The following is a 25,454-nucleotide window of genomic DNA, read 5'->3' as shown; positions in this document are numbered from 1 at the left end:
TCTAGGAAGAGGTACAGTCGACGTTTCAGGCCGAAACCCTTCGTCAGGACTTTGTCAGGTGGGAAGACATCTTGTCCAGAGAGCTGTGAGAGTCAGTGGGTTTGTAAAGAGTATCAGTAGGTAAACTATCTTCAAGGATGGAGAGAGATCGTGAAAGGGGAGAGAGATGTCAGAAATGGGCCAGTTGAGGGCAGTGTGGAAGTTTGGAGAAAGTTGGTGAAATTGATGAACTCAGCATGGGTGCTGGAAGCAGGACCAATGCAGTCATCTTTGTAGCGTAGGAAGAGTTGTGGATTGATGCCCATTTAGGTTCGAAACATGGACTATTCCACGACTGTTAACTCTTTTCCATAGATGTTGCCTGGCCTGCTGAGTTCCTTCAGCATTTTATGGGTATTACTTTGGATTTCCTACATCTGCAGATTTTCTCATCTTTTCAATTAAGAGTTTAGCAGCTCCCCAACCAATGGATCTGATCAAAATTCTGCCACCCTGGTACACACAGTCAAGAATAGTGATAGGTTAGCTAACATGAGGACACTTCTCCAGTAAAGATCCCCACCTTCAATTAAACCAGAGCCTGGAATAAACCTTGTGAAACTATATTCAGCTAGAAGAACTGAGTGAATGATGCATCTGTGCTTCCTCCCGAAGTCCTCACTGTTATAATGGTAATTTTTTCAGCCAAATCAAAGAATGAGCGAGTAGCAGGAAAAGCAATAATAATGAAAATGGGCAACCTCCGATGTGTCATGCTTAAAGTAGCACTTCAGACCTAAATGCCTAGCATGCCAAGCATATCCAGTACAGGTCTGTCAGTGGCAACTACATGTCCCTAGTTACGTTCTATCCACCAAAAACAGAGTATATCCGATCTGGCTAACTACTGTTCTATCAAAAGTAATGGGAGGTGTCACCAACAGTGCTCTTAAGGGACATTTACTCCAGTAATTTGCTCCCCCATGCCCATTTTGACTTTTCATTGTCAGAGTTAGTGCAGTATTTACAGGTGATTTGAGTGACTGCCTTTAATGAGGCTGTATTTGACAGGATGTGGGATTAAATAGCCCTAATCAAATTGAACTCTGGAAATCAACATGAAAACTACACTGGCAGGATTTGTACCACACAAAGGAAAATGTTTAAAAGCAATGGTCAGTGCTTTCTAACTTTGGTTAGTGAAATGCTGCATGTACTCTATTGTACAGCAAGTGTTTCTCTGCCTATTGATGCAATGCTCACCATTAGCTTTGATTTTTTTAAAATCCAATTTTATATTTAAATTGTTTCCTGATGTTTCCCTGCTTATGATCTCAATGAGTCCACAACCGCATTTGCTGTTGAGAGTGTAAGCCATGTCTCCAACAAGGCCATGACTGGCCGGCCGGTGTCCGACGAGGTTGGGGCTCTATGTGCATAATTGATATTTTGGGGGATATCAGTATTTCTTTCCTTCCCTGTTTGCCCTTGATCTATTGGCTTACAGGGCCAATTAAGAAGGCATTTAAGAGTCTGCGAGGAGTCTTTAAGCTAGATAAGGAGACAAAAGTTCCTCTCTTGAATGGCATTAGTTAACCACATAGGTTGTTTCCCTATCTAGTGAGCTTGTTTTGTGGTTATCATTGTTTTTGAAGATATTCACACAGCTTTGTAGTCAGTTTGAACTTTGCTGACTGTATCATTAGTCTAGTAATTTAACCATTATGCTACTACTAAATAAAGGGGGTCTGTACATGCAAAAAATATGGCTTTGCTCAGTTGTGTGTTCAGTATTATTCTGAGCTTTAAGAGTGCATTTAGTGAGTTTATGGATCTGATTGCACTGTACAGTGACAGCGTTTGATTATATTTACGGGAGAATGGTGCACTTGAGAAGCCTGAGTGTACCAGGAAGACAGTGTCAAAATCAAAATACATTTCCTAACAAATGATGTGTACAGAATACAACTCTGAGATTCATCCTCCTGCAGGCAGCCATGAAGCAAAGAAATGCCATGGAACTGTTCAAGAAATCATCAACATCCAATTCACAAAAACAAATTGCACAAAAGGCAAGCAAACGGCATTAAAATATGAAACATCAAACCAGGAGTCCAGTAGTATTCAGTTTAGTTAATTTCAGTACTGCACCGGTAGTCCACTGCCGGCCGCAGGGCCATTCTTCACCAAAATTCCCCTTGTCCGTATTGATTGTCCCGATCAAACTGCTCAAAAGTAGCAAAAGTAAGAGTAACCAGAATCCAGGAACCCATGCAATATGAACTTCAAAGACCCCAAAAAGAGTCCACAGCCTCACTGATGTATCCTTTCAACATGGATCTTACACTTTCCTCCCGACTAGCAAGAGGGAGAGGAAGACCAGTCAAACACAGGCAGATGGCGCTGAACACTTGCTCATCTTCTGTTCTTGTCCTCACTGACTTCAACCTTGCTTAACGCCTCAAATGGAGAGAAGCATTGGAGTCGATCGTGGACTTGTGCCTCCAGGCTTCCTGGCCTCTGGGATGCACACTCTGCTCCAAGTCTCACCAAAGCTCCCTTGGAGACGGCAAAACATCAGGTTGCTTAATCGGCCCAAAAGCACGCTGTCAAAATGCAGCCTACAAGTTCCAGTCACAAGCAGCTCAGTAGCAGAATCATTTTGAAAGAAGAAAAAGTAGTTTCGTGAACTGTTTGTGGGACTTCGCCATTGGTGACTTTGTTCGCTGGCACCAATGGGTCTGAACAGAATTTGTTCATGAGAGTGTAGGCTTGATCAACCTATGCATTTTGTGGGATTGTAAGGCTGAAATCCCAGTGCAAGCAGCAGAATTGTCTGATTAGCCGGTGCATTGACACCTGTGACTATGATCTTTCTGTGTGTTGACCAGGATTGTGCATCAAGCTAATGCATTTTCCAGGGATGTGTTAGCCATGTACAGAATGGTGAAGCTGATCAGTCATAGGTGTTCTAAGACTGGGGATCTCAGTACATGTGTGATAAACAAAACAAAATGGTATGTGAGAGTTTCCATTTAATTCTGGCAGCTATTACTTCATTGAATCAGATGGATTTTAATTGGAAATTTAAGCTTCAAGTAGCAATAAATGAATAGAAACTAAGTAAAACTGTTAGTTGATTTCTCCCTGCTGAGGTATATATTTTGAATAATAAATGATTGGTTGAATTGGAAGCTACTACCTATTATAACTTTGATTTGATTGCATCCCTAACAGAGACAGCATCTGACCAGAGTGATATCGAGGGCAGGATTCATGCACTGAAAGATGAGCTGAGGAAACGTAAATCTATTGTAGACAGACTGAAGAAAGAGCAGAAGAAGCGACAGAAGGAGAGATTGAAAGCACAGGAGGCTAGTCTCATTAAACAACTAGAGGTAAAATTATCGTTGTACCTTCTTATCTTGACTGTCCTGCCAGTCTTTGATTAGGGCAATAAGAAAGTTGTATGTGTATACCGCTCCAAAATCAATTTGCTATCCACAATATTCATTGTTTAGTTTGGAAAATCGTTGAGGAAATTAAGTATATGGTTATTCAAAGGACTTAATCTAGCTTTATTCTTTTTGTTTCTGTTCCATTGCTGGAAAATCCTTTATATCACCCTCAACTTATTCTTAAGGCCCTTTGCATTGCTATATTGCTTCTGACTTTTGAAAAGTATGTAGCATTCAATAGTGCATTAGGTTGTCTCTCCCCAATCGCTGCTATTAAAGCATGAGGCAATGCTTTATTAAAGTTTGGAGGAATCTGGATTGTTGTAGTCTTTACAATTTAGTCTGAGAGTTTTTATGGTGTAAGGGTAGAGGGATCCTCAACAAAAAATTTATTTTTACAGCAGTTAGCCAGATTTATCTGCCATCCTCAGAATATTTTCAGTTGTCAGACTTGATTAATTTACCAACTAAAATTGGATTTATTAATTTGAAAATACTTTTGCTGATTTGTTGAGTTTGCAGCCGTATGTGATTTTTTGGACTGTACTTTATATTGGCTTCCTTCAGTTTTTTTTTGGTGTTAATTGTGGCTGGTTGGTGGGTGGGTGATCTGTAAATTTTTTGTGTGTAAGGTGGGGGTTGGGGGTTTTGATGCTACTGTCACTGTGCTTTTTTTGCAGGTGAGGGGGTCGGGGATTATTATTGTCATTTTTTTTCCTGTGAGGGAGCAATGTGGATTTAATGCTATTGTCCCTGCTTTTTTCTGCAAGTGAGGAGGTCGGGGATGTTATTGTCGCTGTTTTTCTCTGCGAACGAGGGGATTGCGGATTGTTATTGTTGCTATTTTTTTCTGCGAGTCAGGGAGTTGGGGATTGTTATTGTTTCTTTTGTATTTCGTGCTGGTGGGGGTGGGAGAGTTGGTGAATTTCTTTCATCAACTCCCATTGTCTTCCTGTATTTCAGGGTTATCTGGAGAAGACAAATATCAGAGTTGTACATGCATACTTTGACAATAAAATGAACCTTTGAACATTTAACCTTTTTCTTTCTCTTGTATTACCAGTCCTATGATGAATTTATTAAGAAGACTGAAGCAGAACTAAGCAAAGAAGTGTCCAGTTCAACCAAACCACAAATCAAAACCCCTTCCTCTATCGCTGCTGAGAAGCCCAAGATTAAACCACTTTCTCTACAAAGGTAATCTCACTGGGCAATACAGCCTTAGATGAAAAAATACTTCTCAGAATATTAGTAGTATTACTGTTTTATCAGTTAAACATAATAGAATGCCTACATACTCTATTGAAAGTACTTTTTTAAAAATTAGGTTGCACTTGACTGTTACATAGAAACATAGAAAACCTACAGCACAATACAGGCCCTTCAGCCCACAATGTTGTGCCGAACATGTCTCTACCTCAGAAATTCCTAGGCTTACCCATAGCCCTCTATTTTTCTGAGCTCCATGTACCTGTCCAAAAGTCTCTTAAAAGACCCTATCGTATCCGCCTCCACCACCGTTGCTGGCAGCCCATTCCATACACTCACCACTCTCTGCATAAAAAAACTTACCCCTGACATCTCCTCTGTACCTACTCCCCAGCACCTTAAACCTGTGTCCTCTTCTGGCAACCATTTCAGCCCTGGGAAAAAGCCTCTGACTATCCACACGATCAATGCCTTTCGTCATCTTATATACCTCTATCAGGTCACCTCTCATCCTCCGTTGCTCCAAGGAGAAAAGGCCGGGTTCACTCAACCTGTTTTCATAAGGCATGCTCCCCAATCCAGGCAACATCCTTGTAAATCTCCTCTGCACTCTTTCTGTGGCTTCCACATCCTTCCTGTAGTGAGGTGACCAAAACAGAGCACAGTACTCCAAGTGGGGTCTGACCAGGGTCCTATATAGCTGCAACATTACCTCTCGGCTCCTAAATTCCAATACACAGTACGCCTTCTTAACCACAGAGTCAACCTGCTCAGCTGCTTTGAACGTCCTATGGACTCAGACCCCAAGATCCCTCTGATCCTCCACACTGCCGAGAGTCTTACCATTAATACTACATTCTGCCATCATATTTGACCTACCAAAATGAACCACTTCACACTTATCTGGGTCGAACTCCATCTGTCACTTTTCAGCCCAGTTTTGCATCCTATCAATGTCCCGCTGTAACCTCTGACAGCCCTCCACACTATCCACAAAACCTCCAACCTTTGTGTCATCAGCAAACTTACTAACCCATCCCTCCACTTCCTCATCCAGGTCATTTATACAAGTCACAAAGAGTAAGGGTCCCAGAATAGATCCCTGAGACACTTACGTGCAGAAAATGACCCGTCTACAACCACTCTTTGCCTTCTGTGGGCAAGCCAGTTCTGGATCCACAAAGCATTGTTCCCTTGGATCCTATGCCTCCTTACATTCTCAATAAGCCTTGCATGGGGCTTGCTGGAGAAAATGCCTTACTGAAATCCATATACCCTACATCTACTGCTCTTCCTTCATCAATGTGTTTAGTCACATCCTCAAAAAATTCAATCAGGCTCATAAGGCACAACCTGCCCTTGACAAAGCCATGCTGGTTATTCGTAATCATATTATGCCTCTCCGAATGTTCATAAATCCTGCCTCTCAGGATCTTCTCCATCAACTTACCAACCACTGAAGTAAGACTCACTGGTCTATAATTTCCTGGGCTATCTCTGCTCCCTTTCTTGGTTAAAGGAACAACATCTGCAACCCTCCAATCCTCTGGAATCTCTCCCGTCCCCATTGATGATGCAAAGATCATCGCCAGAGGCTCAGCAATCTCCTTCCTTGCCTCCCACAGTAGCCTGGGGTACATCTCATCTGGTCCCGGCGACTTATCCAACTTGATGCTTTCCAAAAGCTCCGGCACATCCTCTTTCTTAATATCTACATGCTCAAGCTTTTCAGTCTGCTGCAGGTCATCACAACAATCACCAAGATCTTTTTCCATAGTGAATACTGAAGTAAAGTATTCATTAAGTACCTCTGCTATTTCCTCTGGTTCCATACACACTTTCCCACTGTCACACTTGATAGGTCCTATTCTCTCACGTCTTATCCTCTTGCTCTTCACATACTTGTAGAATGCCTTGGGGTTTTCCTTAATCCTACCCACCAAGGCCTTTTCATGGCCCCTTCTGTCTCTCTTAATTTCCTTCGTAAGCTCCTTCCTGTTAGTCTTATAATCTTCTGATCTCTAACATTACCTAGCTCTCTGAACCTTTTGTAAGCTGTTCTTTTCTTCTTAACTAGATTTATCACAGCCTTTGTACACCACTGTTCTTGTACCCTACCATAACTTCCCTGTCTCATTGGAACGTACCTGTGCAGAACTCCACACAAATATCTCGTGAACATTTGCCACATTTCTTCCGTACTTTTCCCTGAGAACATCTGTTCTCAATTTAAGCTTCCAATTTCCTGCCTGATAGCAATTACTCTAATTAACACACATCAAAGTTGCTGGTGAACACAGTAGGCCAGGCAGCATCTCTAGGAAGAGGTAAAGTCGACGTTACAGAAGAGTCCTGACGAAGGGTCTCGGCCTGAAACGTCGACTGTACCTCTTCCTAGAGATGCTGCCTGGCCTGCTGCATTCATCAGCAACTTTGATGTGTGTTGATTGAATTTCCAGCATCTGCAGAATTCCTGTTGTTTGCATTACTCCAATTAAACGCTTTTCTAACTTGTCTGTTCCTATCTCTCTCCAATGCTATTGTAAAGGAGATAGAATTATGATCACTATCTCCAAAATGCTCTCTCACTGAGAGATCTGACACCTGACCAGGTTCATTTCCCAATACCAAATCAAGTACAGCCTCTCCTCTTCTTGTGGGCGTATCTACATATTGTGTCAAGAAACCTTCCTGAACACACCTGACAAACTCCACCCCATCTAAACCCCTTGCTCTAGGGAGATGCCAATCGATATTTGGGAAATTAAAATCTCCCATCACGACAACTCTGTTATTGTTACACCTTTCCAGAATCTGTTTCCCTATCTGCTCCTTGATATCCCTGTTGCTATTGGGTGGCCTCTAAAAAAACACCCAGTAAAGTTATTGACCCCTTCCTGTTCCTAACCTTCACCCACAGAGACTCCGCAGACAATCCCTCCATGGCGTCCACCTTTTCTGCAGCCGTGACACTATCTCTGATCAACAGTGCCACGCCCCCTCCCTGTCCTTTCTGAAACATCTAAAACCCGGCACTTGAAGTAACCATGCCTGTCCCTGAGCCATCCAAGTCTCTGTAATGGCCACTACATCATATCTCCAAGTCCTGATCCACGCCCTAAGCTCATCCGCTTTGTTCACAACACTCCTTGCATTAAAATAGGCACATCTCAAACTGTCCGTCTAAGCGCGTCCCTTCTCTATCACCTACATATCCTCCTTCTCGCACCGTCTACAAGCTTTCTCTATTTGTGAGCCCAACCGCTTCTTCCCCAGTCTCTTCAGTTCAGTTCCCACTCCCCAACAATTCTAGTTTAAACTCTCCCCAGTAGCCTTAGCAAACCTCCCCGCCAGGATATTGGTCCTCCTGGGATTCAAGTGCAATCCGTCCTTTTTGTACAGGTCACACCTGCCCAAAAAGAGGTCCCAATAATCCAGAAATCTGAATCCCTGCCCCCTGCTCCAATCCCTCAGCCACGCATTTATCCTGCACCTCATTCTCTTCCTTTTCTCACTGTCGCGTGGCACAGGCAGTAATCCCGAGATTACTACCTTTGCGGTCCTGCTTCTCAACTTCCTTCCTAACTCCCTGTAGTCTTTTTTCAGGACCTCTTCCCTTTTCCTACCTATGTCATTGGTAACAATATGTACCACAGCTCCCTTCCACTACAGGATATCTTGGATGTGATCTGAAACATCCTGGACCTTGGCACCTGGGAGGCAAACTACCATCCGAGTTTCTTTCTTGCGTCCACAGAATCGCCTGTCTGGCCCCCTAACTATAGAATCTCCTATCACTACTGCCTTCCTCTTCCTTTCCCTACCTGTCTGAGCCACAGGGCCGGACTCTGTGCCAGAAGCACGACGACTGTTACTTTCCCCAGGTAGGCTGTTCCCCCCCCCGCCCCCCCAACAGTACTCAAACAGGAGTACTTATTGTCAAGGGGTACAGCCACAGGGGTACTTTCTAGTACCTGACTCTTCCCCTTCCTCCTCCTGACTGTGACCCACTTGTCTGTCTTCCATGGCCCCCGGTGTGACCACCTGACTATAACTCCTTCCTATCACCTCCTCGCTCTCCCTGACCAGACAAAGGTCATTGAGCTGCATCTCCAGTTCCGAACTCGGTCCCTTAGGAGCTGCAGCTTGACACACCGGGTGCAGATATGGCTGTCCGGGAGGCTGGGAGACTCCAGGCCCTTGCACATCTGACACCGAGCACAGAAAACCGGCCTCTCACACATACTACTTCTTTTCTGCAATTAACACAGGTAAACCTACCTCGCCTCGTCCTGTTACCGCCTAAGCCTGTTGAGCCAAAACCCTATCACACTGCCACCTCTCACTCTGCTGCCCGCTGGATATGGCGGTCTTCTTTTTAAATTTTTCCCGCTCTACTGGCTGATGTTACGCACCTGTGCCGTGTTGCCTCTCTTTTACCCCGAGTAGTAAAACTGCCTTTGCTCCGGAAATCCTTAGCCGTTCACCCGCAGCCTTCTTTCTCCAAATCCATTGTTAAACATGGTACATCCATATCAAAATGTTCTCTCTGTAAACACCTGAGATGACATATTCCAAAAAAACTTGATAAAAGAAAGTCTTTTAAGTTGAAAGTTTACAAGTATAAACACTGTTCTTCAATTAACACACTCAAAAAATGCTGGTGGAACGCAGCAGGCCAGGCGGCATCTATAGGAAGAGGTACAGTTGACATTTCAGGCCGAGACCCTTTGTCAGGACTAACTGAAAGAATAGTAAGAGATTTGAAAGGGGGAGGGGGAGATCTGAAATGAAACCTAAGAGCTGGAAAGTTGATTGGCAAAAGGGATACAGGGCTGGAGAAGGGAGAGGATCATGGGACAGGAGGCCTAGGGAGAAAGAAAGGGGCGGGGGAGCATCAGAGGAAGATATAGTGAGAGGGACAGAGGGAGGAAAAAAAGAGAAAGAAAGGGGAAAAAAATAAATGGGGATGGGGTAAGAAGTGGAGGGGCATTAACAGAAGTTAGAGAAGTCTGTTCATGCCATCAGGTTGGAGGCTACCTAGACAGAATATCAGGTGTTGTTCCTCCAACCTGAGTGTGGCTTCATCTTGACAGTAGAAGAGGCTATGGATGGACATATCAGAATGGGAATGGGACGTGGAATTAAAATGTGTGGCCACTGGGTGATCCTGCTTTCTCTGGCGGACAGAGCGTAGGTGTGCAGCGAAATGGTCTCCCAGTCTGAATCTGAACCAGTATATAGAAGGCCGCACCGGGAGCACCGAATGCAGTATATCACACCAGCCGACTCACAGGTGAAGTGTCACCTCACCTGGAAGGACTGTCTAACCCTAACCCTAACCCTAACCCTGAATGGTGGTGAGGGAGGAAGTGTAAGGGCACATGTAGCACTTGTTCCGCTTACAAGGATAAGTGCCGGGAGGGAGATTGGTGGGAAGGGATCGGGGGGGGTGCGAATGGACAAGGGAGTCGCATAGGGAGAGATCCCTGCGGAAAGTAGAAGTGGCGGGGGGGAGGGAAAGATGTGCTTGGTGGTGGGATCCTGTTGGAGGTGGCAGAAGTTACGGAGAATTATTTGTTGGACCCGGAGGCTGGTGGAGTGGTAGGTGAGGACAAGGGGAACCCTATCCCTAGTGGGGTGGCAGAAGGATGGGGTGAGAGCAGATGTGCGTGAAATGGGAGAGATGCGTTTGAGAGCAATTCTTTTGCAGACTTCTTTAAAGAGTAGTATTTTCTACTAAGAAAGTGGAGCATTGAACAATGTCAGTGACTTTTGAAATATTATTTTACTGAAACAGTAATTCTGTTTCTCTCTTTTTAGATACTGCTTGACCTGCTGAATATTTCTGTCATTCTCTTTAGATTTCCAGCATCTGTGATGTTTTGATTTCTGTTTTCAAAAACTTTTCCTAAATTTCTAGCAGATTTTCTTTCAATAGTTGATTGTTCCATCCAGTGACATAATTCATTCTATTCTGCAGTTTAATGATAATCTGCAAAATTTGCTGTGCTTCTGAGACTGTGGGATTTGGCTCAGAAATGTTGTGAGTATCTTGCTGTAACATGCACAGAATCGGGCAGAATTTGTGAAAAGTAAAGCAGTCTACAATGTAGATCTGCGATCCTTTGTCACTGCAAAATTCCAAAGACAATATGATATTTATCTGCCAAGCTCTTAAGCTCAAAATTTTATTTCTGCTTTTTGTTTTCAGGACTGAATCTGCAAAGAGCTGGAAATCGCTTACTGAGGGTGAAAGATCTAAAGTGTCATTGAGTTCCATTGTTAAACAGGGTACGTCCGCATATCAAAATGTTCTCTCAGTAAACACCTGAGATGACACATTCCAAAAAAACTTGATGAAAGAAAGCCTTTAAGTTGAAAGTTTACAAGTATAAACACTTTAAAAATTAGTTGAACAACTAAATTGTGTTTCTAAAAATAATACCTACCTTCCTATTTCCTAAGCCAAACTCATAGAACTATAAAAATATATATGATGGGAATTGTATCTGTGATGGTCTATGTAGCGCCCCCTGGCCACCCTCAGGGTCGCTCGGCTCGCTGTCGTCTAGGGAAACAGCCCTCGGCCCCACCAAACTGGGTAATAGTTTGTGTGGATGCTGTGTGATGTACCCCATCCCACCCAATTAACAGACAATATACCAGATACGATTAAATGATTTACAGTTTATAGAAATTACTGGAATTATATAATTAATAGAGAATAAAATATAAAAGGAAAATAAAAGGTGCCACACTATCAAAGTTCAGTCTCTTCGTGCACAAAAAAGTTGGAGCTCAAGACACTTCTTCTTCACCCTGCAACCCCTCGGACCACCTCGACCGGCCGCCTGGGACCAACAACGGTGGTCGACCAGACACTCTACATGAGTCCGAGTCCGTCTCCGTCTCCTCTCCTCGCCGAACGACTTCCTTGGGGTCCGACCCCGTTAGCGGACATCACAGCACCTGGTTCATCCTCTGTCCCTTTCTCCCGCCTTCTGCCCCAAAAACCCCACGTATACAGTATCTTCAAATACACCAAAAACATAGCAACTATCCCAATTGGTTCATAACATCATCTTATCAGTAACGTGATTCAACAAACTGCTAGCGGGAAGGATTTTCTCAGCGTTTAACATAACAAAGAAGCATTCCCAAGTATAACATAACAAAGAAGCCATTTTAATTAGCCTACACAGTAAAATAAGAGATGAAACCCCCTTACACTCTCCCCCCACCAAATAAAGTCATGCCCTCATGACTTCTAAATAACTCGCCAACCCGTCCTACAGACACACAACACACACATACACAGATACACACAGTGACAGTGCTCCCCAAACAGTGGACCTTACGCCCGCCCACGGGCGCTACATAGGCCAACCTGTCTGGGATCTTCTTAACCCTCTAAGACCTCCGTACCCTCTCACCTAAACCCAAAAGGCTCAGACACTACTAGGGATACCTCGGGCCTGCTTGCCAACTCCTCTCTCACTCAGGCCACCACTACAGCTCGGAGCCCCCTATCCTGTGTCCGGGGCCCCACTTCTTTACCTTCCTGGTCCTGCCACAACTCAGACTGCCTACAGCTAGCCCTCCCCACTACACCTGACTCAGTGGGAGAAGGGCCAAAGGTCTCTTCCTCAATCACAGGAAAGTTAGCGAAAGTCAGTGTGTACCACATGTGCAGCACATCATCCTTCGAATCCATATTCTTCCTCATTCCCTCGATCGGTAGCTGCTGTTCGAGTTTCTCCAAACTGAAACATTTAGCCAGGGCTACCCCTACAGCCTCCTGCAGTCGAGACGTCAGCTTCTTCGGGAACTCCTTCAACTCTCACCACAGCCTCAGCAGTTCTGACTCAGGGTTCTTGGCCATCTCCATCTGGGACGCAGTTACCCCACCAGCTTCTTCCTCCCTGACCTGAGAAGCAGCAGTTAGAGGATGTTCAGCCTCCAGTTTTTCCTTCCTGATGACGTCTTCCAGGTCAACTTTCAGTTTTTCCACTTCATTTAAACTCGCGATAGACATCTTCAAGTTCCTTTCAAGCATCCGCCTCCCTTTTCTGAGATCTGCCCTCCATTTCTTCACCTCCTCGGGAGTGTAGTCAAACTCCCCTCCCTGGGCTCTCGGTTTTCTGTTGGCCTTAGTCAGAACACTTCCTTGATCTTCCCCAACTTGTAAGTCTTCCAATCTTTTCTGAATCGATGTCTTGAGTTTCTGCTGATCCCTTGGAAGGTGGGTCATTGTTTCTTCTCGCTGGATTAATTCATCAGTACATGACCGCAGTGTCGGCTCGGAATTCTGTTGCTCCTTCTCCACGTTGACAAGCGTGAATTCCAAGTCTGCAATGGTTGTCCCACAAGTGCGGCACTCAGTCTCCGGCTGGCATTTCTGAGCACTCAGTTCAGCGGTGCAAATCCCCTCTCTCCCCTGTGTCTCATTCAGATTGACGACCTGGGTTTCCATCCCCAGGTCCACCACCGTCTGTTCCAACACCAGGAAGTTCAACTGGTATGTCAGGTCATTTTTCTCACATTGCACCAAACTCCTCCGGCCAAAAACTCTTCCACATTTGACACTTGGTTTCTGTCACCCGGGCTCAGCCACTCGCCTCGTTTCATAGTCCCCCCAGGCGAATCCAAGCTCGAGGCGGTCATCCACATACGCCAAAACTCCACACTCCTTCACTTCCCCCATGGTCTTCCTCATGCCCCGCGGGAAGGATGCAGGGGCTCCGGATATGCCCTTGGGCATCTTTTCGGATCAGAATAATCCTAGGGAACTAATAACGGCAGTCTTCGGCTCGACAGCCGCACTCCTCGGGATCTGGCAATGTCCATTCCTCAGATCCAGCACATTAAACCACGTCGCATAATCCGCACACATGCTGCCTCCCTCTTCCACGGTGCCAGGGTCCAGTTGCCGCAACCTCTCTCTCACTGAGGTGTCTTCAGCGGTCAACTCCCCTCCCTCGTGGTAGTTCGGAGCATTTACTAAGAGGGTCTACTTTCCCCAGGATGTACCACCGCTGGGTTTCGCTTAAATTCAGTACCAGCTCAAGGCTGCTACACACGTCCTCAGAAGCAACTTGACACGCTGGGTGCCCAGACAATGCCCCCATGAACTCCGGGGTCATCGTCTTCTGGATAACTACTGGCACTGGTATCCAAAACCTCCGGTGCCCTTGCGGTTGTCAAGGGTAAATGCTTCAGACACCGGTTGTAAAACGAACTGTACAACAACTTGACCTGCGCCCCGGGGTCGAGGATGGCTTTAGCATCGCTTCCCTCTATCCGTAACAACAGCCTGGGGCGTGATCCCTCTAAGCCTTCAGGAATAGGGTCTTTTCCTTGTGGAAGTTCATTGGTACATTGCTAGGAACGTGCTTCCCCAGAGACCCCAAGCCGTTTCCCCACTGGGCCTCCACTAAGTTTCCCAACACCTCTCTGGTCAGCTGAACAACTGAAGGAGGGGCTGATCCCCTGAAATGATCCCCCTGGCACTGCAAGCAATTTAGCCACCCTCCTAGCCAGAGAAGACACACTGAAAACTTTCCCCCCTCTTTCAAATAACTGACAGCTGTCACTACTGTGTAAGTGAACCTGACAGCTCTAACACCGTCACCAGCCCGCCTACTTAAACTTTCAACCAATCCCTGTCGCTCTCCCTCAACCGAGCACTGCCACTAATCTAGCAATTGAGAGATCCGCTCCGCCCATGTCTCGCGCACCTCCGCCCCTCTTGGGGTGGACACTATCCCAAGCGCCAGGTGGAGCCTGCCAGAGCTAGAACATTTATTCGCAGACACTACCTCCAAATCAGACCACTTTTTCCTCTCTCTCCCAACAGCATGGACAGCCCTGAGTGCCACGTCCAACTCATCAATGCCAGCCTGAACTTGAACAAAGACTGCACCTACCACGTATACAGCAATAACCAGCAAATAACCCACAGAGACATACATTACAGATTTAAACAGGGCATCCACACAGCATACCAGTAGACTCAATCCCGGATGAGCCCCCACAATGTAGCCCACCCCCCCTCCCGGCCACCCTCAGGGTCGTTCGGCTCGCTGTCGTCTGGGGAAACAGCCCTCGGCCCCGCCAAACTGGGTAGTAGTTTGTGTAGATGCTGTGTAATGTACCCCACCCCACCCAAATAACAGACAATACACCAGATATGATTAAATGATTTACAGTTTATAGATATTACTGGAACTATATAATTAATAGAGAATAAAATATAAAAGGAAAATAAAAGGTGCCACACTTATCAAAGTTCAATCTCTTCGTGCACAAAAAAGTTGGAGCTCAAGACCCTTCTTCACCCTGCGACCCCTCGGACCACCTCGACCGGCCGCCTGGGACCAACAACGGTGGTTGACCAGATGCTCTACACAAGTTCGTCTCCGTCTCCTCTCCTCGCCGAATGCCCTCCTTGGGGTCCGACCCCCGTTAGCGGACATCACAGTGCCTGGTTCATCCTCTGTCCCTCTCTCCCGCCTTCTGCCCCAAAAATCCTGCACATACAGTATCTTCAAATACACCAAAAACATAACAACAATCCCAATCGGTTCATAACATCTTCTTATCAGTAATGTGATTCAACAAACTGCTAGCGGGAAGGATTTTCTCAGCGTTTAACATAACAAAGAAGCATTCCCAAGTATAACATAACAAAGAAGCCATTTTAATTAGCCTACACAGTAACATAAGAGAGGAAACCCCCCTTAGATCTAGAAAAGAGCTACCCTTTCTAATTCCACATCCTATCTCAGGCTCTGTAGCCCAGTTGATCACAGCTCTTCAGATATTCATTTACTTTTTAAATATGAGGGGAGTTTATGCTTTTGAAGTATTTCAGATCCCTCTACCATCCTCTGAGTGAAAATACTTTTAATACTGCTAGCAGTTACTATGCACCTCAGTTTTTTTTTAATCCCCCGTTCAGGAATTAAGTCCTTCTCATTTCTGCCATTTAATCCTCTCAATTTTATACATCTCAAGACTAGAAGACAACCCAAACTTATCCAATCTTTCCTCCATAGCTACAATTTTCCAGGCTTGACAATATCCCTTGTAAGACCTACCTGGAGTCCCACAATCCAGGCTATTCATATGGTAGGTACTTACTGAAGGATTACTCTACCAATAGAGATGCAATGGTAATCGGAAGCCTGTCTGGTTTTATGAATGTAACAAATAATGTAGTCCTAATCTTAAAAAGAAGTAGGAAGTGGAATGCTTTTCTGGCAGCCAACATTTAGAACATTATGTGGTCTGTAATCTGTCCATCACTTCAATCACTTTCAGTTGCCTGGCCCAGATCACTTTATTTTCACTATGGATTTAGTGTTTATACATTTCCGTCCCCTTCCAGGAAGTCCTTAAAGTTCTGCTTCTTTCTAGACAACAGACTTTATCAGTTCCCTTTCATCACCATCTTTCCTCATCTGGCAGAACTAGTTCTTACTCTCAAGTTTGACTTAGGCTCCTCCCACTTTCTCCAAACTAAAGGTATAGCCTCGGGCAGTTATAAACATGCCTTTTCAGCAGCTATATGGGACAGTCCATATTTCAAGCCTTCACTAGTAACGCCCTGGCTTCCTGCACCATGCTGAGCTTGTTAATTTTATCAACTTTGCCTCCACCTTTCACCCACGATTTTCTGGTCTATCTCTGACATTTCTATTCCTTTTTATCTCGCTGTCTCTCACAGTTGTCTTGACTATACCTCTTCCTACTCTGTCACTTGAAAAAAGGCTATCCCGTTTTCTCAGTTCCTCTGTCTGCACTGTATCTTTTCTCAGAATGAAACAGACGATTCCAGAACATTGAAATGTCCTCTGAATTTTTTCTTCCAACGAATGGGATTTCCCTTTCACATTCAGTGCTGCCCCACCTGTATCTCTTCTATTTCCTGCACGTCTGCCCTCAACCGTTCTCCCACCATCCTACATGCCTCCATATCCTTCTCCATAGTTTCCACCATCTCCACTGGGATCCTACTACTAATCATGTCTTTCCCTCCATAACCCTTCTCCCTTCACCACTGTTCAGGCCCCAAACAGTCCTTACAGGCAAGGCAACACTTCACCAGCAATTCTGTTGGGGTCATCTATGATATCCAGTGCTCCCGGTGCAGCTTCTACATCAGTGAGACCTGACAGATTGGGGCACCGCTTTGTAAAGCACCTTCGCTCTATCCCCCACAAAAGCCAGGGATTTCCAGTGGGTACCCATTTCAATTCTACTTCCCATTCCCATTCTGTCAGGTCTGTCCATGGTCTCCTTTACTGCCATGATGAGGCCAAACTCAGGCTGGAACAGTAGCACCTCATATTCTGACTGGGTGATCTCCAGCCTGATTGCATGAACATGGATTTCTTCCCTTCTCTCCTTATTTCTTCCCATATTATTTCTGGCTTGTGCCCCTTTCTTTCCATTCTCATCTGATGTGTCAACTGTTTATTCTTGTCCATAGGGGCTGCCTGGCTTGCTGAGTTAATCCAGTGTTCTATGTGTGTTGCTCAAAATTTCCAGCATCTGCAAATCTCATTTTTGATTTGTGATCTCTTTGCTTTTTGGTTATCACTGTCTTTTAAGACTGAATTTAAGCATTTTTTGTTACAAATACTTCAGGAAGCTCTGACATTCTGAATACCAATGCTTAGATGTAATATTTTTCTTTAAAGAAATTAATTGAGCAGCATTGATAATTTTTTGTTACAGAGCAAAGATCTTCAAGTCCTGATGGACAGAAGTCCAGCTGCCCCAGTGAATTTCAAGTATCGGAGAAAAGCAAGTCCACACTCATTGACAGTCGAGCTGATGATTTGTCTAGAAGTGCTTCACCAATTTCCATACCTGAAAAGAAATCTCAACTGGATAATGTACCAGCAGTCTTGCCTCAAAAGGCAATACCTGAATTTAGCCACTTGCCAGATCCATCTGTCAGCAGGTCAGAGAATGGGTCTAGTGATAAAATAGTGTCTAATTATCAATCCGTGCAAGATGATGTTCAGGAAGAACTTGAAAATATAAAATCAGAAGAATCTGAAATAGATGACTTATTTGGACTTCCTGAACAAAATGATAAATCTGAACTCTTGCTAAAATTAGATGATAAGAAACCAGAGCCTCTCTGCGTCCCTGAGTGTATTCAAAAATTACCTCAAGAAACAGATCTTTCTAAAATTGAAAAGCACCCTTTTCAAATCGAGCATTTTGAGGATTTGAAGGACGAGAAATGCTACTTGGATAAAGAAGGCGGCTCTGAAAAGGAGGATCATTCAGCCAGTTCCATAAAATTTATAGAATCCATTAAATACGATACTTTGGAATATACAAAGTCTGATCATCGGACTTTAGATAAAATATTGTCAAAGAATGATTCGTGTCCTCAAGATTTAGACCACCATTCCCCAGGAAAAGAGACAACTTACTCAGAAGACTTTGAGTCATCAAGACAGAAGTTATCTGAAGACTTGGATGAAAATTTGTGCATTAAAAGTTTTAGAGGTGATGTTGAATCTGTAACTGCCCTTTCTGCAAGAAATGAAAGTGTCACTGGACTCCAGGTGCTGTCTGATCTTGACCACTCTAAACAAGAGGAAGTGGATGGAAGAACGGAGCGTTCTCAAAGTGCTTCATCAGTTATCAGCACAGATGACGAAATCAGTGAGCACCTAAGTGAAAAGTCCTTTTCAAGTTGTGATAGTGTGCATTCAGAAAAATTTCTAGATTTGAAATCAATTCAGAGCAGAAATGTAGAGCACGGTGTTACAGAAACTGAGGAACAGACACCTGTGCCTTCACACTCTCCTTCTCCTTGTCACACTCCTACATCACACGAAACTGATGAAATGCATGAATTCCAAATTGGTGATAGAGTTTTAGTTAGTAGCATCCAGCCAGGCACTCTACGCTTTAAGGGAAGAACCAACTTTGCAGATGGGTTTTGGGCTGGCGTAGAGCTGGATAGTCCAGAAGGTAATGGTAATGGGATGTATAATGGGGTTGTGTACTTCAGATGCAAGGACAGGTATGGCATTTTTGCACCTCCCCACAAGATTTCTCTTTTACCCAAGTGTTACGATAAGGCCATCAATACTGCAAAAGATGAAGAAGACCCATTGTTAGAAGTCAAATTAGATCAAGATCAAGACAGCGGAGAAGAAGGAAGGCCAGAGCTTCCAGAAGATGAATCAAAGCTGCAAGAAGAGTGTGGATATTACCTCAAGAAAACCTCTGATCAAATTGATTTTAAGTCGACTCAGTCTGAAAACAATTTAAATGACCCAATTGCAAACGTTCTGTTTTCTGAGTCTATTGCCATTGATTTGGTTCATGATATCAGTAAATCTTTAAATGATCAGAATTTAGAGAGTGTGCCCGAATTTCATAAGGAGGAACAACCACCTAATTTTAAAGATCAAGATGAAACGCACAGTGTGGCTGATGTATCCATTAAGAAGCCACCCAAAATTACACTGGAGAAGGATGCTGATTTCCTCACTGAGTTGTCTGTGCATTCTCCCAGTGAAAAAGAATTATCATCTCCTGTTCATAAAAAAACACCAACCCCTCTCTTGGATCTATTGAACAAGGAGAAGAAGCAACTTGAGGCACAACTGAGAGTACCAGGCCTCAGTTCTGAATCTGAAAAAATGCTTGACAGTGAGGATTTTAAAGTGGTGGAGTCAAAGGCCATTTTTGAAGACAATGAAAACTTCAGAAAAGAACAGAAGGACAAAGAGACAAAAGCTAGCTCTTTGGCTGCTGATATCCTGTCTTCCTATCTGAAAGATGCAGTCAAAGAATTCCAGCAAATCAAAAAGGCTAGAGATGAAAAGATTGAACTAACTAACCAAATGTTATGTCTCAAATCAGCTGAAGTATCCTCACCCAGGTCATCTCCCAAGTATATGGAGGTACAAAGTGGAGCTGGTGTCCAGTTACAGACTTCAACTGAAAGAGATGACAGTGATGAGGATAAAGAAGAAATATTATCTCCAGATCTTTGTCCTAGACCTGTATGTATTAATTTTCAACCAATATTTTTGGAGGGGGGTATAACTTTGTAAAAAATAGAGGTGAAGTATCTATGACAGAATTATAATCTTATTGTTTAATCTCATTTCTTTTACTTTTCATTGTTTAGCATGGAATAAAAGTTAAAACCAAATTTTCTTTCAGGTCATACCTTTGTCTAAAATCTAATTTGTAAAACTCAACAGTATTGTTAGAGGATTCAGGATCTGATGAGAGGAATACCTGTTTAACCCCTTCAGCTGCTTTTAATATTCAGCAAGGTTATGACTGATCAGTGACCTAATTCCTTAAACTCCCCTTTACTGTGTATCACTAAATAATTTTGATTAGCTGAAATCTAATATCAGATATGAAATTAATAATTGATCTGAGGTTAACTAGCATTTCAGAAGGAAACCTCAAACTCTGCACGCAAAATGCTTCCTGCTAGTCATAGAAACTCTCCCCGAAAAGCAAAAATGATTTTTCTCAGTTTAATCAGCAGATCATTAAATATCTTAAACATTAATAAAATTACCATTTAATCTTCTTAAACCGTACGTTGAATATTCTGATTATTAGACTGGAATTTATTTATTTTTTTGCAGTGCTGCTCTGCTTCCATAAACCATAAAAATACAGTATACAAAATTACAGTACACAGGTGCTGTATAACCACAGCTGAGTGTGGGCAAGAATTAGATTGATAATTCTATAAATGTAAATTAAGGTAATTAAATCAAACCTTTGTGGATCCCCTCAACACTTACCGCTTTTGAGTACTTTCTACCTTGCCTAGTAGTTTATGCAAGGGGTGATTGGTAGGGTTGTGGCCTAAGGTAGAAGGAGTCAATTTTAGAAAACCTAGCATATTTATTTTTCAACATAGTCCCCTCCTACATTTACACATTTAGTCCAGCGGTCATGGAGCATATGGATCCCTTCTTTGTAGAAGTTGGCACCTTGGACTTCTAGAAGGATTGAAGGATAACTTCAAACTTTCTGCATACTCACTCAAAGAGTTGAACTGCATGTGCATGTAACAAGAGCTGTATAACTCATCTTCTTCCACCTTAGGCCACAAACTTATCAATCACCCCTGCTGTGGACCACTTTCTGGAGGTCCAAGACGCCGACTTCTACAAAGAAGGGGTCCGTATGCTCCACGACTGCTGAACTAAGTGTGTAAATGTAGGAGGGGACTATGTTGAAAAATAAATGTGCAATGTTTTCTAAAATTGACTCCTTCTACCTTAGGCCACAAACTTATCAATCACCCCTCGTAAGTGTATACAGACCATCCAATTAATAATGTTTGGTGAGACAAGAGGCTGATCAGTGGTCTCTTGGTGTCTCTAATGTTTGTTTGGTAGAAGTTTCTGCTGTATATTTGGTGACATCATATAATCATGACTTGTACAAGAACATCTCTCACCCTATCATTGCCCCTCCCTGAAACTGTTAAAATTTTTTAGAGATCTTTTAGAGAATTTACATATTACTATTTATCTATTTATGGTTCTATTACTATTTATTATTTATGGTGCAACTGTAACGAAAACCAATTTCCCCCGGGATCAATAAAGTATGACTATGACTAAAATTTGCACTTTTTAATTTTAAAGAAAAAGATTTTGTGAGAAATGTGACTTGTGGAAGAAGTGCTGTAAATTCTCAACAAACCAAATCCAACAGCACTCAATAGAGAAGAGAGAGCACGGTTGCATTATTGTTAATAATGTTCATCTGGACAAACAGTCTCCTCATGGAAGTGTTAGAAGTCCTCCTGCTTTCCATATTAATACACATGATGTGGCTAAATTGAAATAACTGTGGTCCACTCAAACAATGGCATTCTGGATAATGAGACAAATGGATTCTGTCTTTGACTATTTGGCTAATATTTGGACAATGTTGGAGGAAAAATGTATCCAACAGTTAAACTGGATGTGACCTTATTAAAAGTAAATTAAGAGAATCCATTTTTTTCTGAAGTGCCAAAGACACAGTTGGATGCTGTAATCAGTTTTCATTTTAGTTTGGGGAAAGGAGATTGGTTTCACCACAACCTGACTGACCAAAACAGATCAAAAGCAGATCTTCTCCTGTCTTCCTCAACCCTTCACGTATCACTAATATTAAATTTTCCTTAATTGGAGAAATAACTATTAGACATATTGATGGACTACATTGATACAGTACACATACCTTGTTTGGAATGTGTGGATTTATAATTAAGGCTGCTGAAAGTACAGTAAAATTCCAGTAATTGCTATTTGACTGATGCTAATAGTTCCCATCCAGTTCACCAGGTTTTTCCTTTCCACCAGCAGGGCCACAGTGGTTCACGGGAAAATTTGTTATAGTATGCATATAATTTTTGTTTACTAAAATATGTTGGGATATTAATAGGAGTAATATCCAATATTGTGGAAAATCTACTACTCTGGCACCAAAACCCATTAGAGTGCTGGATTGTCAGAGATATACTTTGAAACCTATTGCCAGTAAAGATTTTTTTCTCTTTTAGATTGAGTGTTATGAATTATTTTTAATTAACTTAAAAAGGTACAGGGTGAGGAGGTGAGAATCATTCTTGTTGAATTGGAAATTGTTTTGTTTTTTGGGTTCTAAGTGTGTCTGTCACATTTGTACCAATCTATGGCAAATTGGAATGCACAAGGTCATTGCCACTTTCTAACCCATTACACATGTTGCTTACATCTTTTCCAGATTTATGTTCTGCAGCCTTGGGTTTAGAATCAAAATTCCACATTTTATTTAAAGTTTGTTTTGCCTATTTATTTATTTCTTGCTTTGTGATTCTTAACTTGCTTCTGTTGTCTGTGACAGGGCAGCCCAGTGTTTGGCACAAGTGGGCAGGAAGAATTGGCCAAGCGCCTTGCAGAGCTGGAATTGAGCCGCGAGCTCCTTGATGATCTGGGAGATGACCAGGACTGGTTTGATGAAGACTTTGGACTAAGTTCTCGCAAAGTGCAGCAGCCAGGACCAGAGCTAGAGCCACAATTACCAAAGACTGTGGCTCTGAAAATCCGTGAAGAGCAGTATTTTGCTGTACCTCATGATGCACTGGAGGTTGAGAAGTTAGTTCACACAGCTGCTGAAGAGCTTTGGAAGTGGCAGGAGTTGGCACACAGTCTGTGGGATATTCAGTTACCCCAGGATTATTTTGGAAATAACAAAGGACAAAATGTAGAAAGTGTCAGCAAAAGAGTATATTGTGAGGTGAGCTCAAAACATAAGTTGTATCTCATTAAATGTTACCCTAAAGTGAATCTGGATGACTATATACATAACTGATATAGATCTTGTAATGAGAAGTCATACAGCACAGAAGTTGCATCTCCAGCCCACCATGTTCCTGCTGTACTAATTCCATTTAGCAGCACTTGGTCCTTAGCCTATTATATTTGGTAACTCAAGTGCTTATTGAATTGCTAGTAAAATATTGGGAGATTCAGTTTGCAGTATATCCCTTCAAGCAGAACATTCCAAATTCCAAACTCCCTAAGTTTGAAGTAGCTCTCTCTCCATTCTCTTCTGAATCTCACTCTTCACCTTAAAGCAATGTTCTCTTGTATACCTCTGCTCTCTCATAAACCCCTGCTGTAGGAGTATGGTTTTAGTAGCTGACCTATTGCCCTACCTATGCCTCTCATAATTTTGTATACTTCTTTCAGCAAGCCCTCATCACCCTGTCACCATCACTCAGACTCTTCTGCTCCAAGGAAAACAAACCCAGCCTATCCTGGTGAGTGCCCTCTACATCCTCTTCAAAGCAATCATATCCTCCTATATGATTGCAACTAAAAAGGTGCACAGCACTGTAGCTGTGACCTAATCAATATTTTGTAAGGTTGCACCAAGACCTCCTTGTCAGACTTAATGTCTCAATTAATGAAATCAAACACCTCATATGCCATCTGTTCCACAAGACCACATAGGGCCCTACCAGTCATGATGCATAGCCTGCCCTTATAAAACTTCCTAAAATGCAACCCATCACACTTAGCAGGATAAATTATACCTGCCAGTATCCTGTCCAGTTTACCAGCTGAACATGATAATTTTTAGCCTAAGACTATGTTCCTTTCAACAACACTAATTTTTGTCATCTGAAAGTTTATTGATAATACATTCTGCATTCATCAGTGTACATCAGAAGCACCTATCTCTGAGCCACAACACTAATTACAGCTTCCAATAACAAAAGCAATCTTCTACCATCACCTCTGTCTCCTATTCTTCTTTTGCCCATTATGCCACTGGCGTTTAGGGCAGCAATGAAGGTTCTCCATCTCTTGTGGCGTTCACTGCTTCCTTTATCATGTCAGTAACTTCCTCCTGGTTTAATGTTAGTCTTGCAAGTCCCAGATGGAAAATCAAGAATACTGTTGCATACAGATATAAAAGGATTCTTCATTGCTGTTTCCGAAACATTTTTTTTTAACCTGTCAGTCCTGAGCTGAACCCCCGAACCTGAGGATCAGTGGATCACTCTTGGTCTGGCCTCTCCCCTTTGACCTGTTTGACCCTACCAAGAGCCAAAGCATAAAAAAGAGCCTGCATAGTTCTCCGGATCATTGAGGCACAAGCCTCTGAACCATGACAAAGTTGTGGTTCTCTTGGAGGTCTGCCTCCTATTACCAAAGCAATTTGGTACCCAATTTGCTAACTTTCCTTGGATCCCATAATTTCCCAAGCGAATGATCAAAATTTCACTGATTCTCATGTAAATCACATCAATTGCACTGACCTCATCAATATGTTAGTGACTTAATTCAAAAAAACTCAATTAAATTAATCAAGACAGCATCTCCAATCACAAATCTCTGAGATTCAGCTTTTCCAAGTATAGATTGATCCTATTCTCAGTGATTTTCCACACACCCCCCCCCCACCACCGTAACTTCTCTACTATTGTATTAGACTAAATGGCCCTTGAATAAAGTTGATTTTTGCAGCACTGGTAAATTTCCTGTGTCAACTCAATCCTAAATCTTTTTCCATCACTCAGTTTCTATTCTCTGGCTAATTATAAAGTATTCCAATTTGTCTTTTCCAGATCCAAAGTGGGTGAATGCTGCCTTTGAGGCGCGCTCCCAAAGTTCTACCTACTCATTGATTCCCCTTTCGTCCTCTATTTTTTTGGGGTAATTTGTGCTTTTACCCGGCTATTCTTTGTCCATATTTTTTAAAAATTATTTTCCTTTTCTCCTTTGCCACTGTGGTATCAGTGTGACACAATAAACAAGCATTTGTACTCTCAAACTCTTTTACCATAAGGTTCATGTTTTATTCTTAGTATGAAAAACAGTTGCTCAAATCTAACTTTATACTGCCAAACCCAGACATCCCACCTCTCCCGGAAGTTCTGGGAGTCTCCTGCATATTAATAGTGGCTCCCTGATGCCCACAAATTATATACAGTGTCCCGGAAATCAACTTTTTTGAGAGAGAGGGCACGTGACGGAGCGAGCGCAAGAGAGAGAGAGCGCACGCGTGCACCATGGGAGAGTGTTCAAAAAAGAAAATATGAAACGTACATCACCCTAGACCACACTACAGTGCACCCCTGCCTAATAGGGGTCAAAAATAATGACAGTGTTGCTCACTGCACTGTTGGCAACAGTGACTTTTCTATTGCCCATGGTGGGTTAATACTGTAAAAGAGATGTTGTGGTGAGTTTAACAGGTGTCATTCGTTCAGTAGCATAGCTAACGTTATTTAAGCTAGCTGGC

General features: G+C 43.0%; 1 protein-coding gene across 9 annotated transcripts in view; it reads left to right on the top strand.

The window, feature by feature from the left end:
* The window catches only part of cep350 (centrosomal protein 350), a 251,684-nt gene that overhangs the window by 214,337 nt on the left and 11,893 nt on the right, over positions 1-25,454 (top strand). For all 9 annotated transcript variants that reach the window (XM_063063672.1, XM_063063675.1, XM_063063671.1 and 6 more), the window contains 5 exons: positions 3,217-3,377; positions 4,501-4,634; positions 10,861-10,940; positions 17,391-19,693; positions 22,545-22,937. In XM_063063672.1, coding sequence (XP_062919742.1) covers positions 3,217-3,377; positions 4,501-4,634; positions 10,861-10,940; positions 17,391-19,693; positions 22,545-22,937 — 3,071 coding nt within the window. The remainder of the gene's footprint in view (positions 1-3,216; positions 3,378-4,500; positions 4,635-10,860; positions 10,941-17,390; positions 19,694-22,544; positions 22,938-25,454) is intronic.

The sequence above is a fragment of the Mobula hypostoma genome, chromosome 12, assembly GCF_963921235.1.
Source record: "Mobula hypostoma chromosome 12, sMobHyp1.1, whole genome shotgun sequence".
Taxonomy (NCBI): Eukaryota; Metazoa; Chordata; class Chondrichthyes; order Myliobatiformes; family Myliobatidae; genus Mobula; species Mobula hypostoma.
The sequence above is the reverse complement of the archived record's forward strand: the minus strand, read 5'-3'. Positions and strand labels throughout refer to the sequence as shown.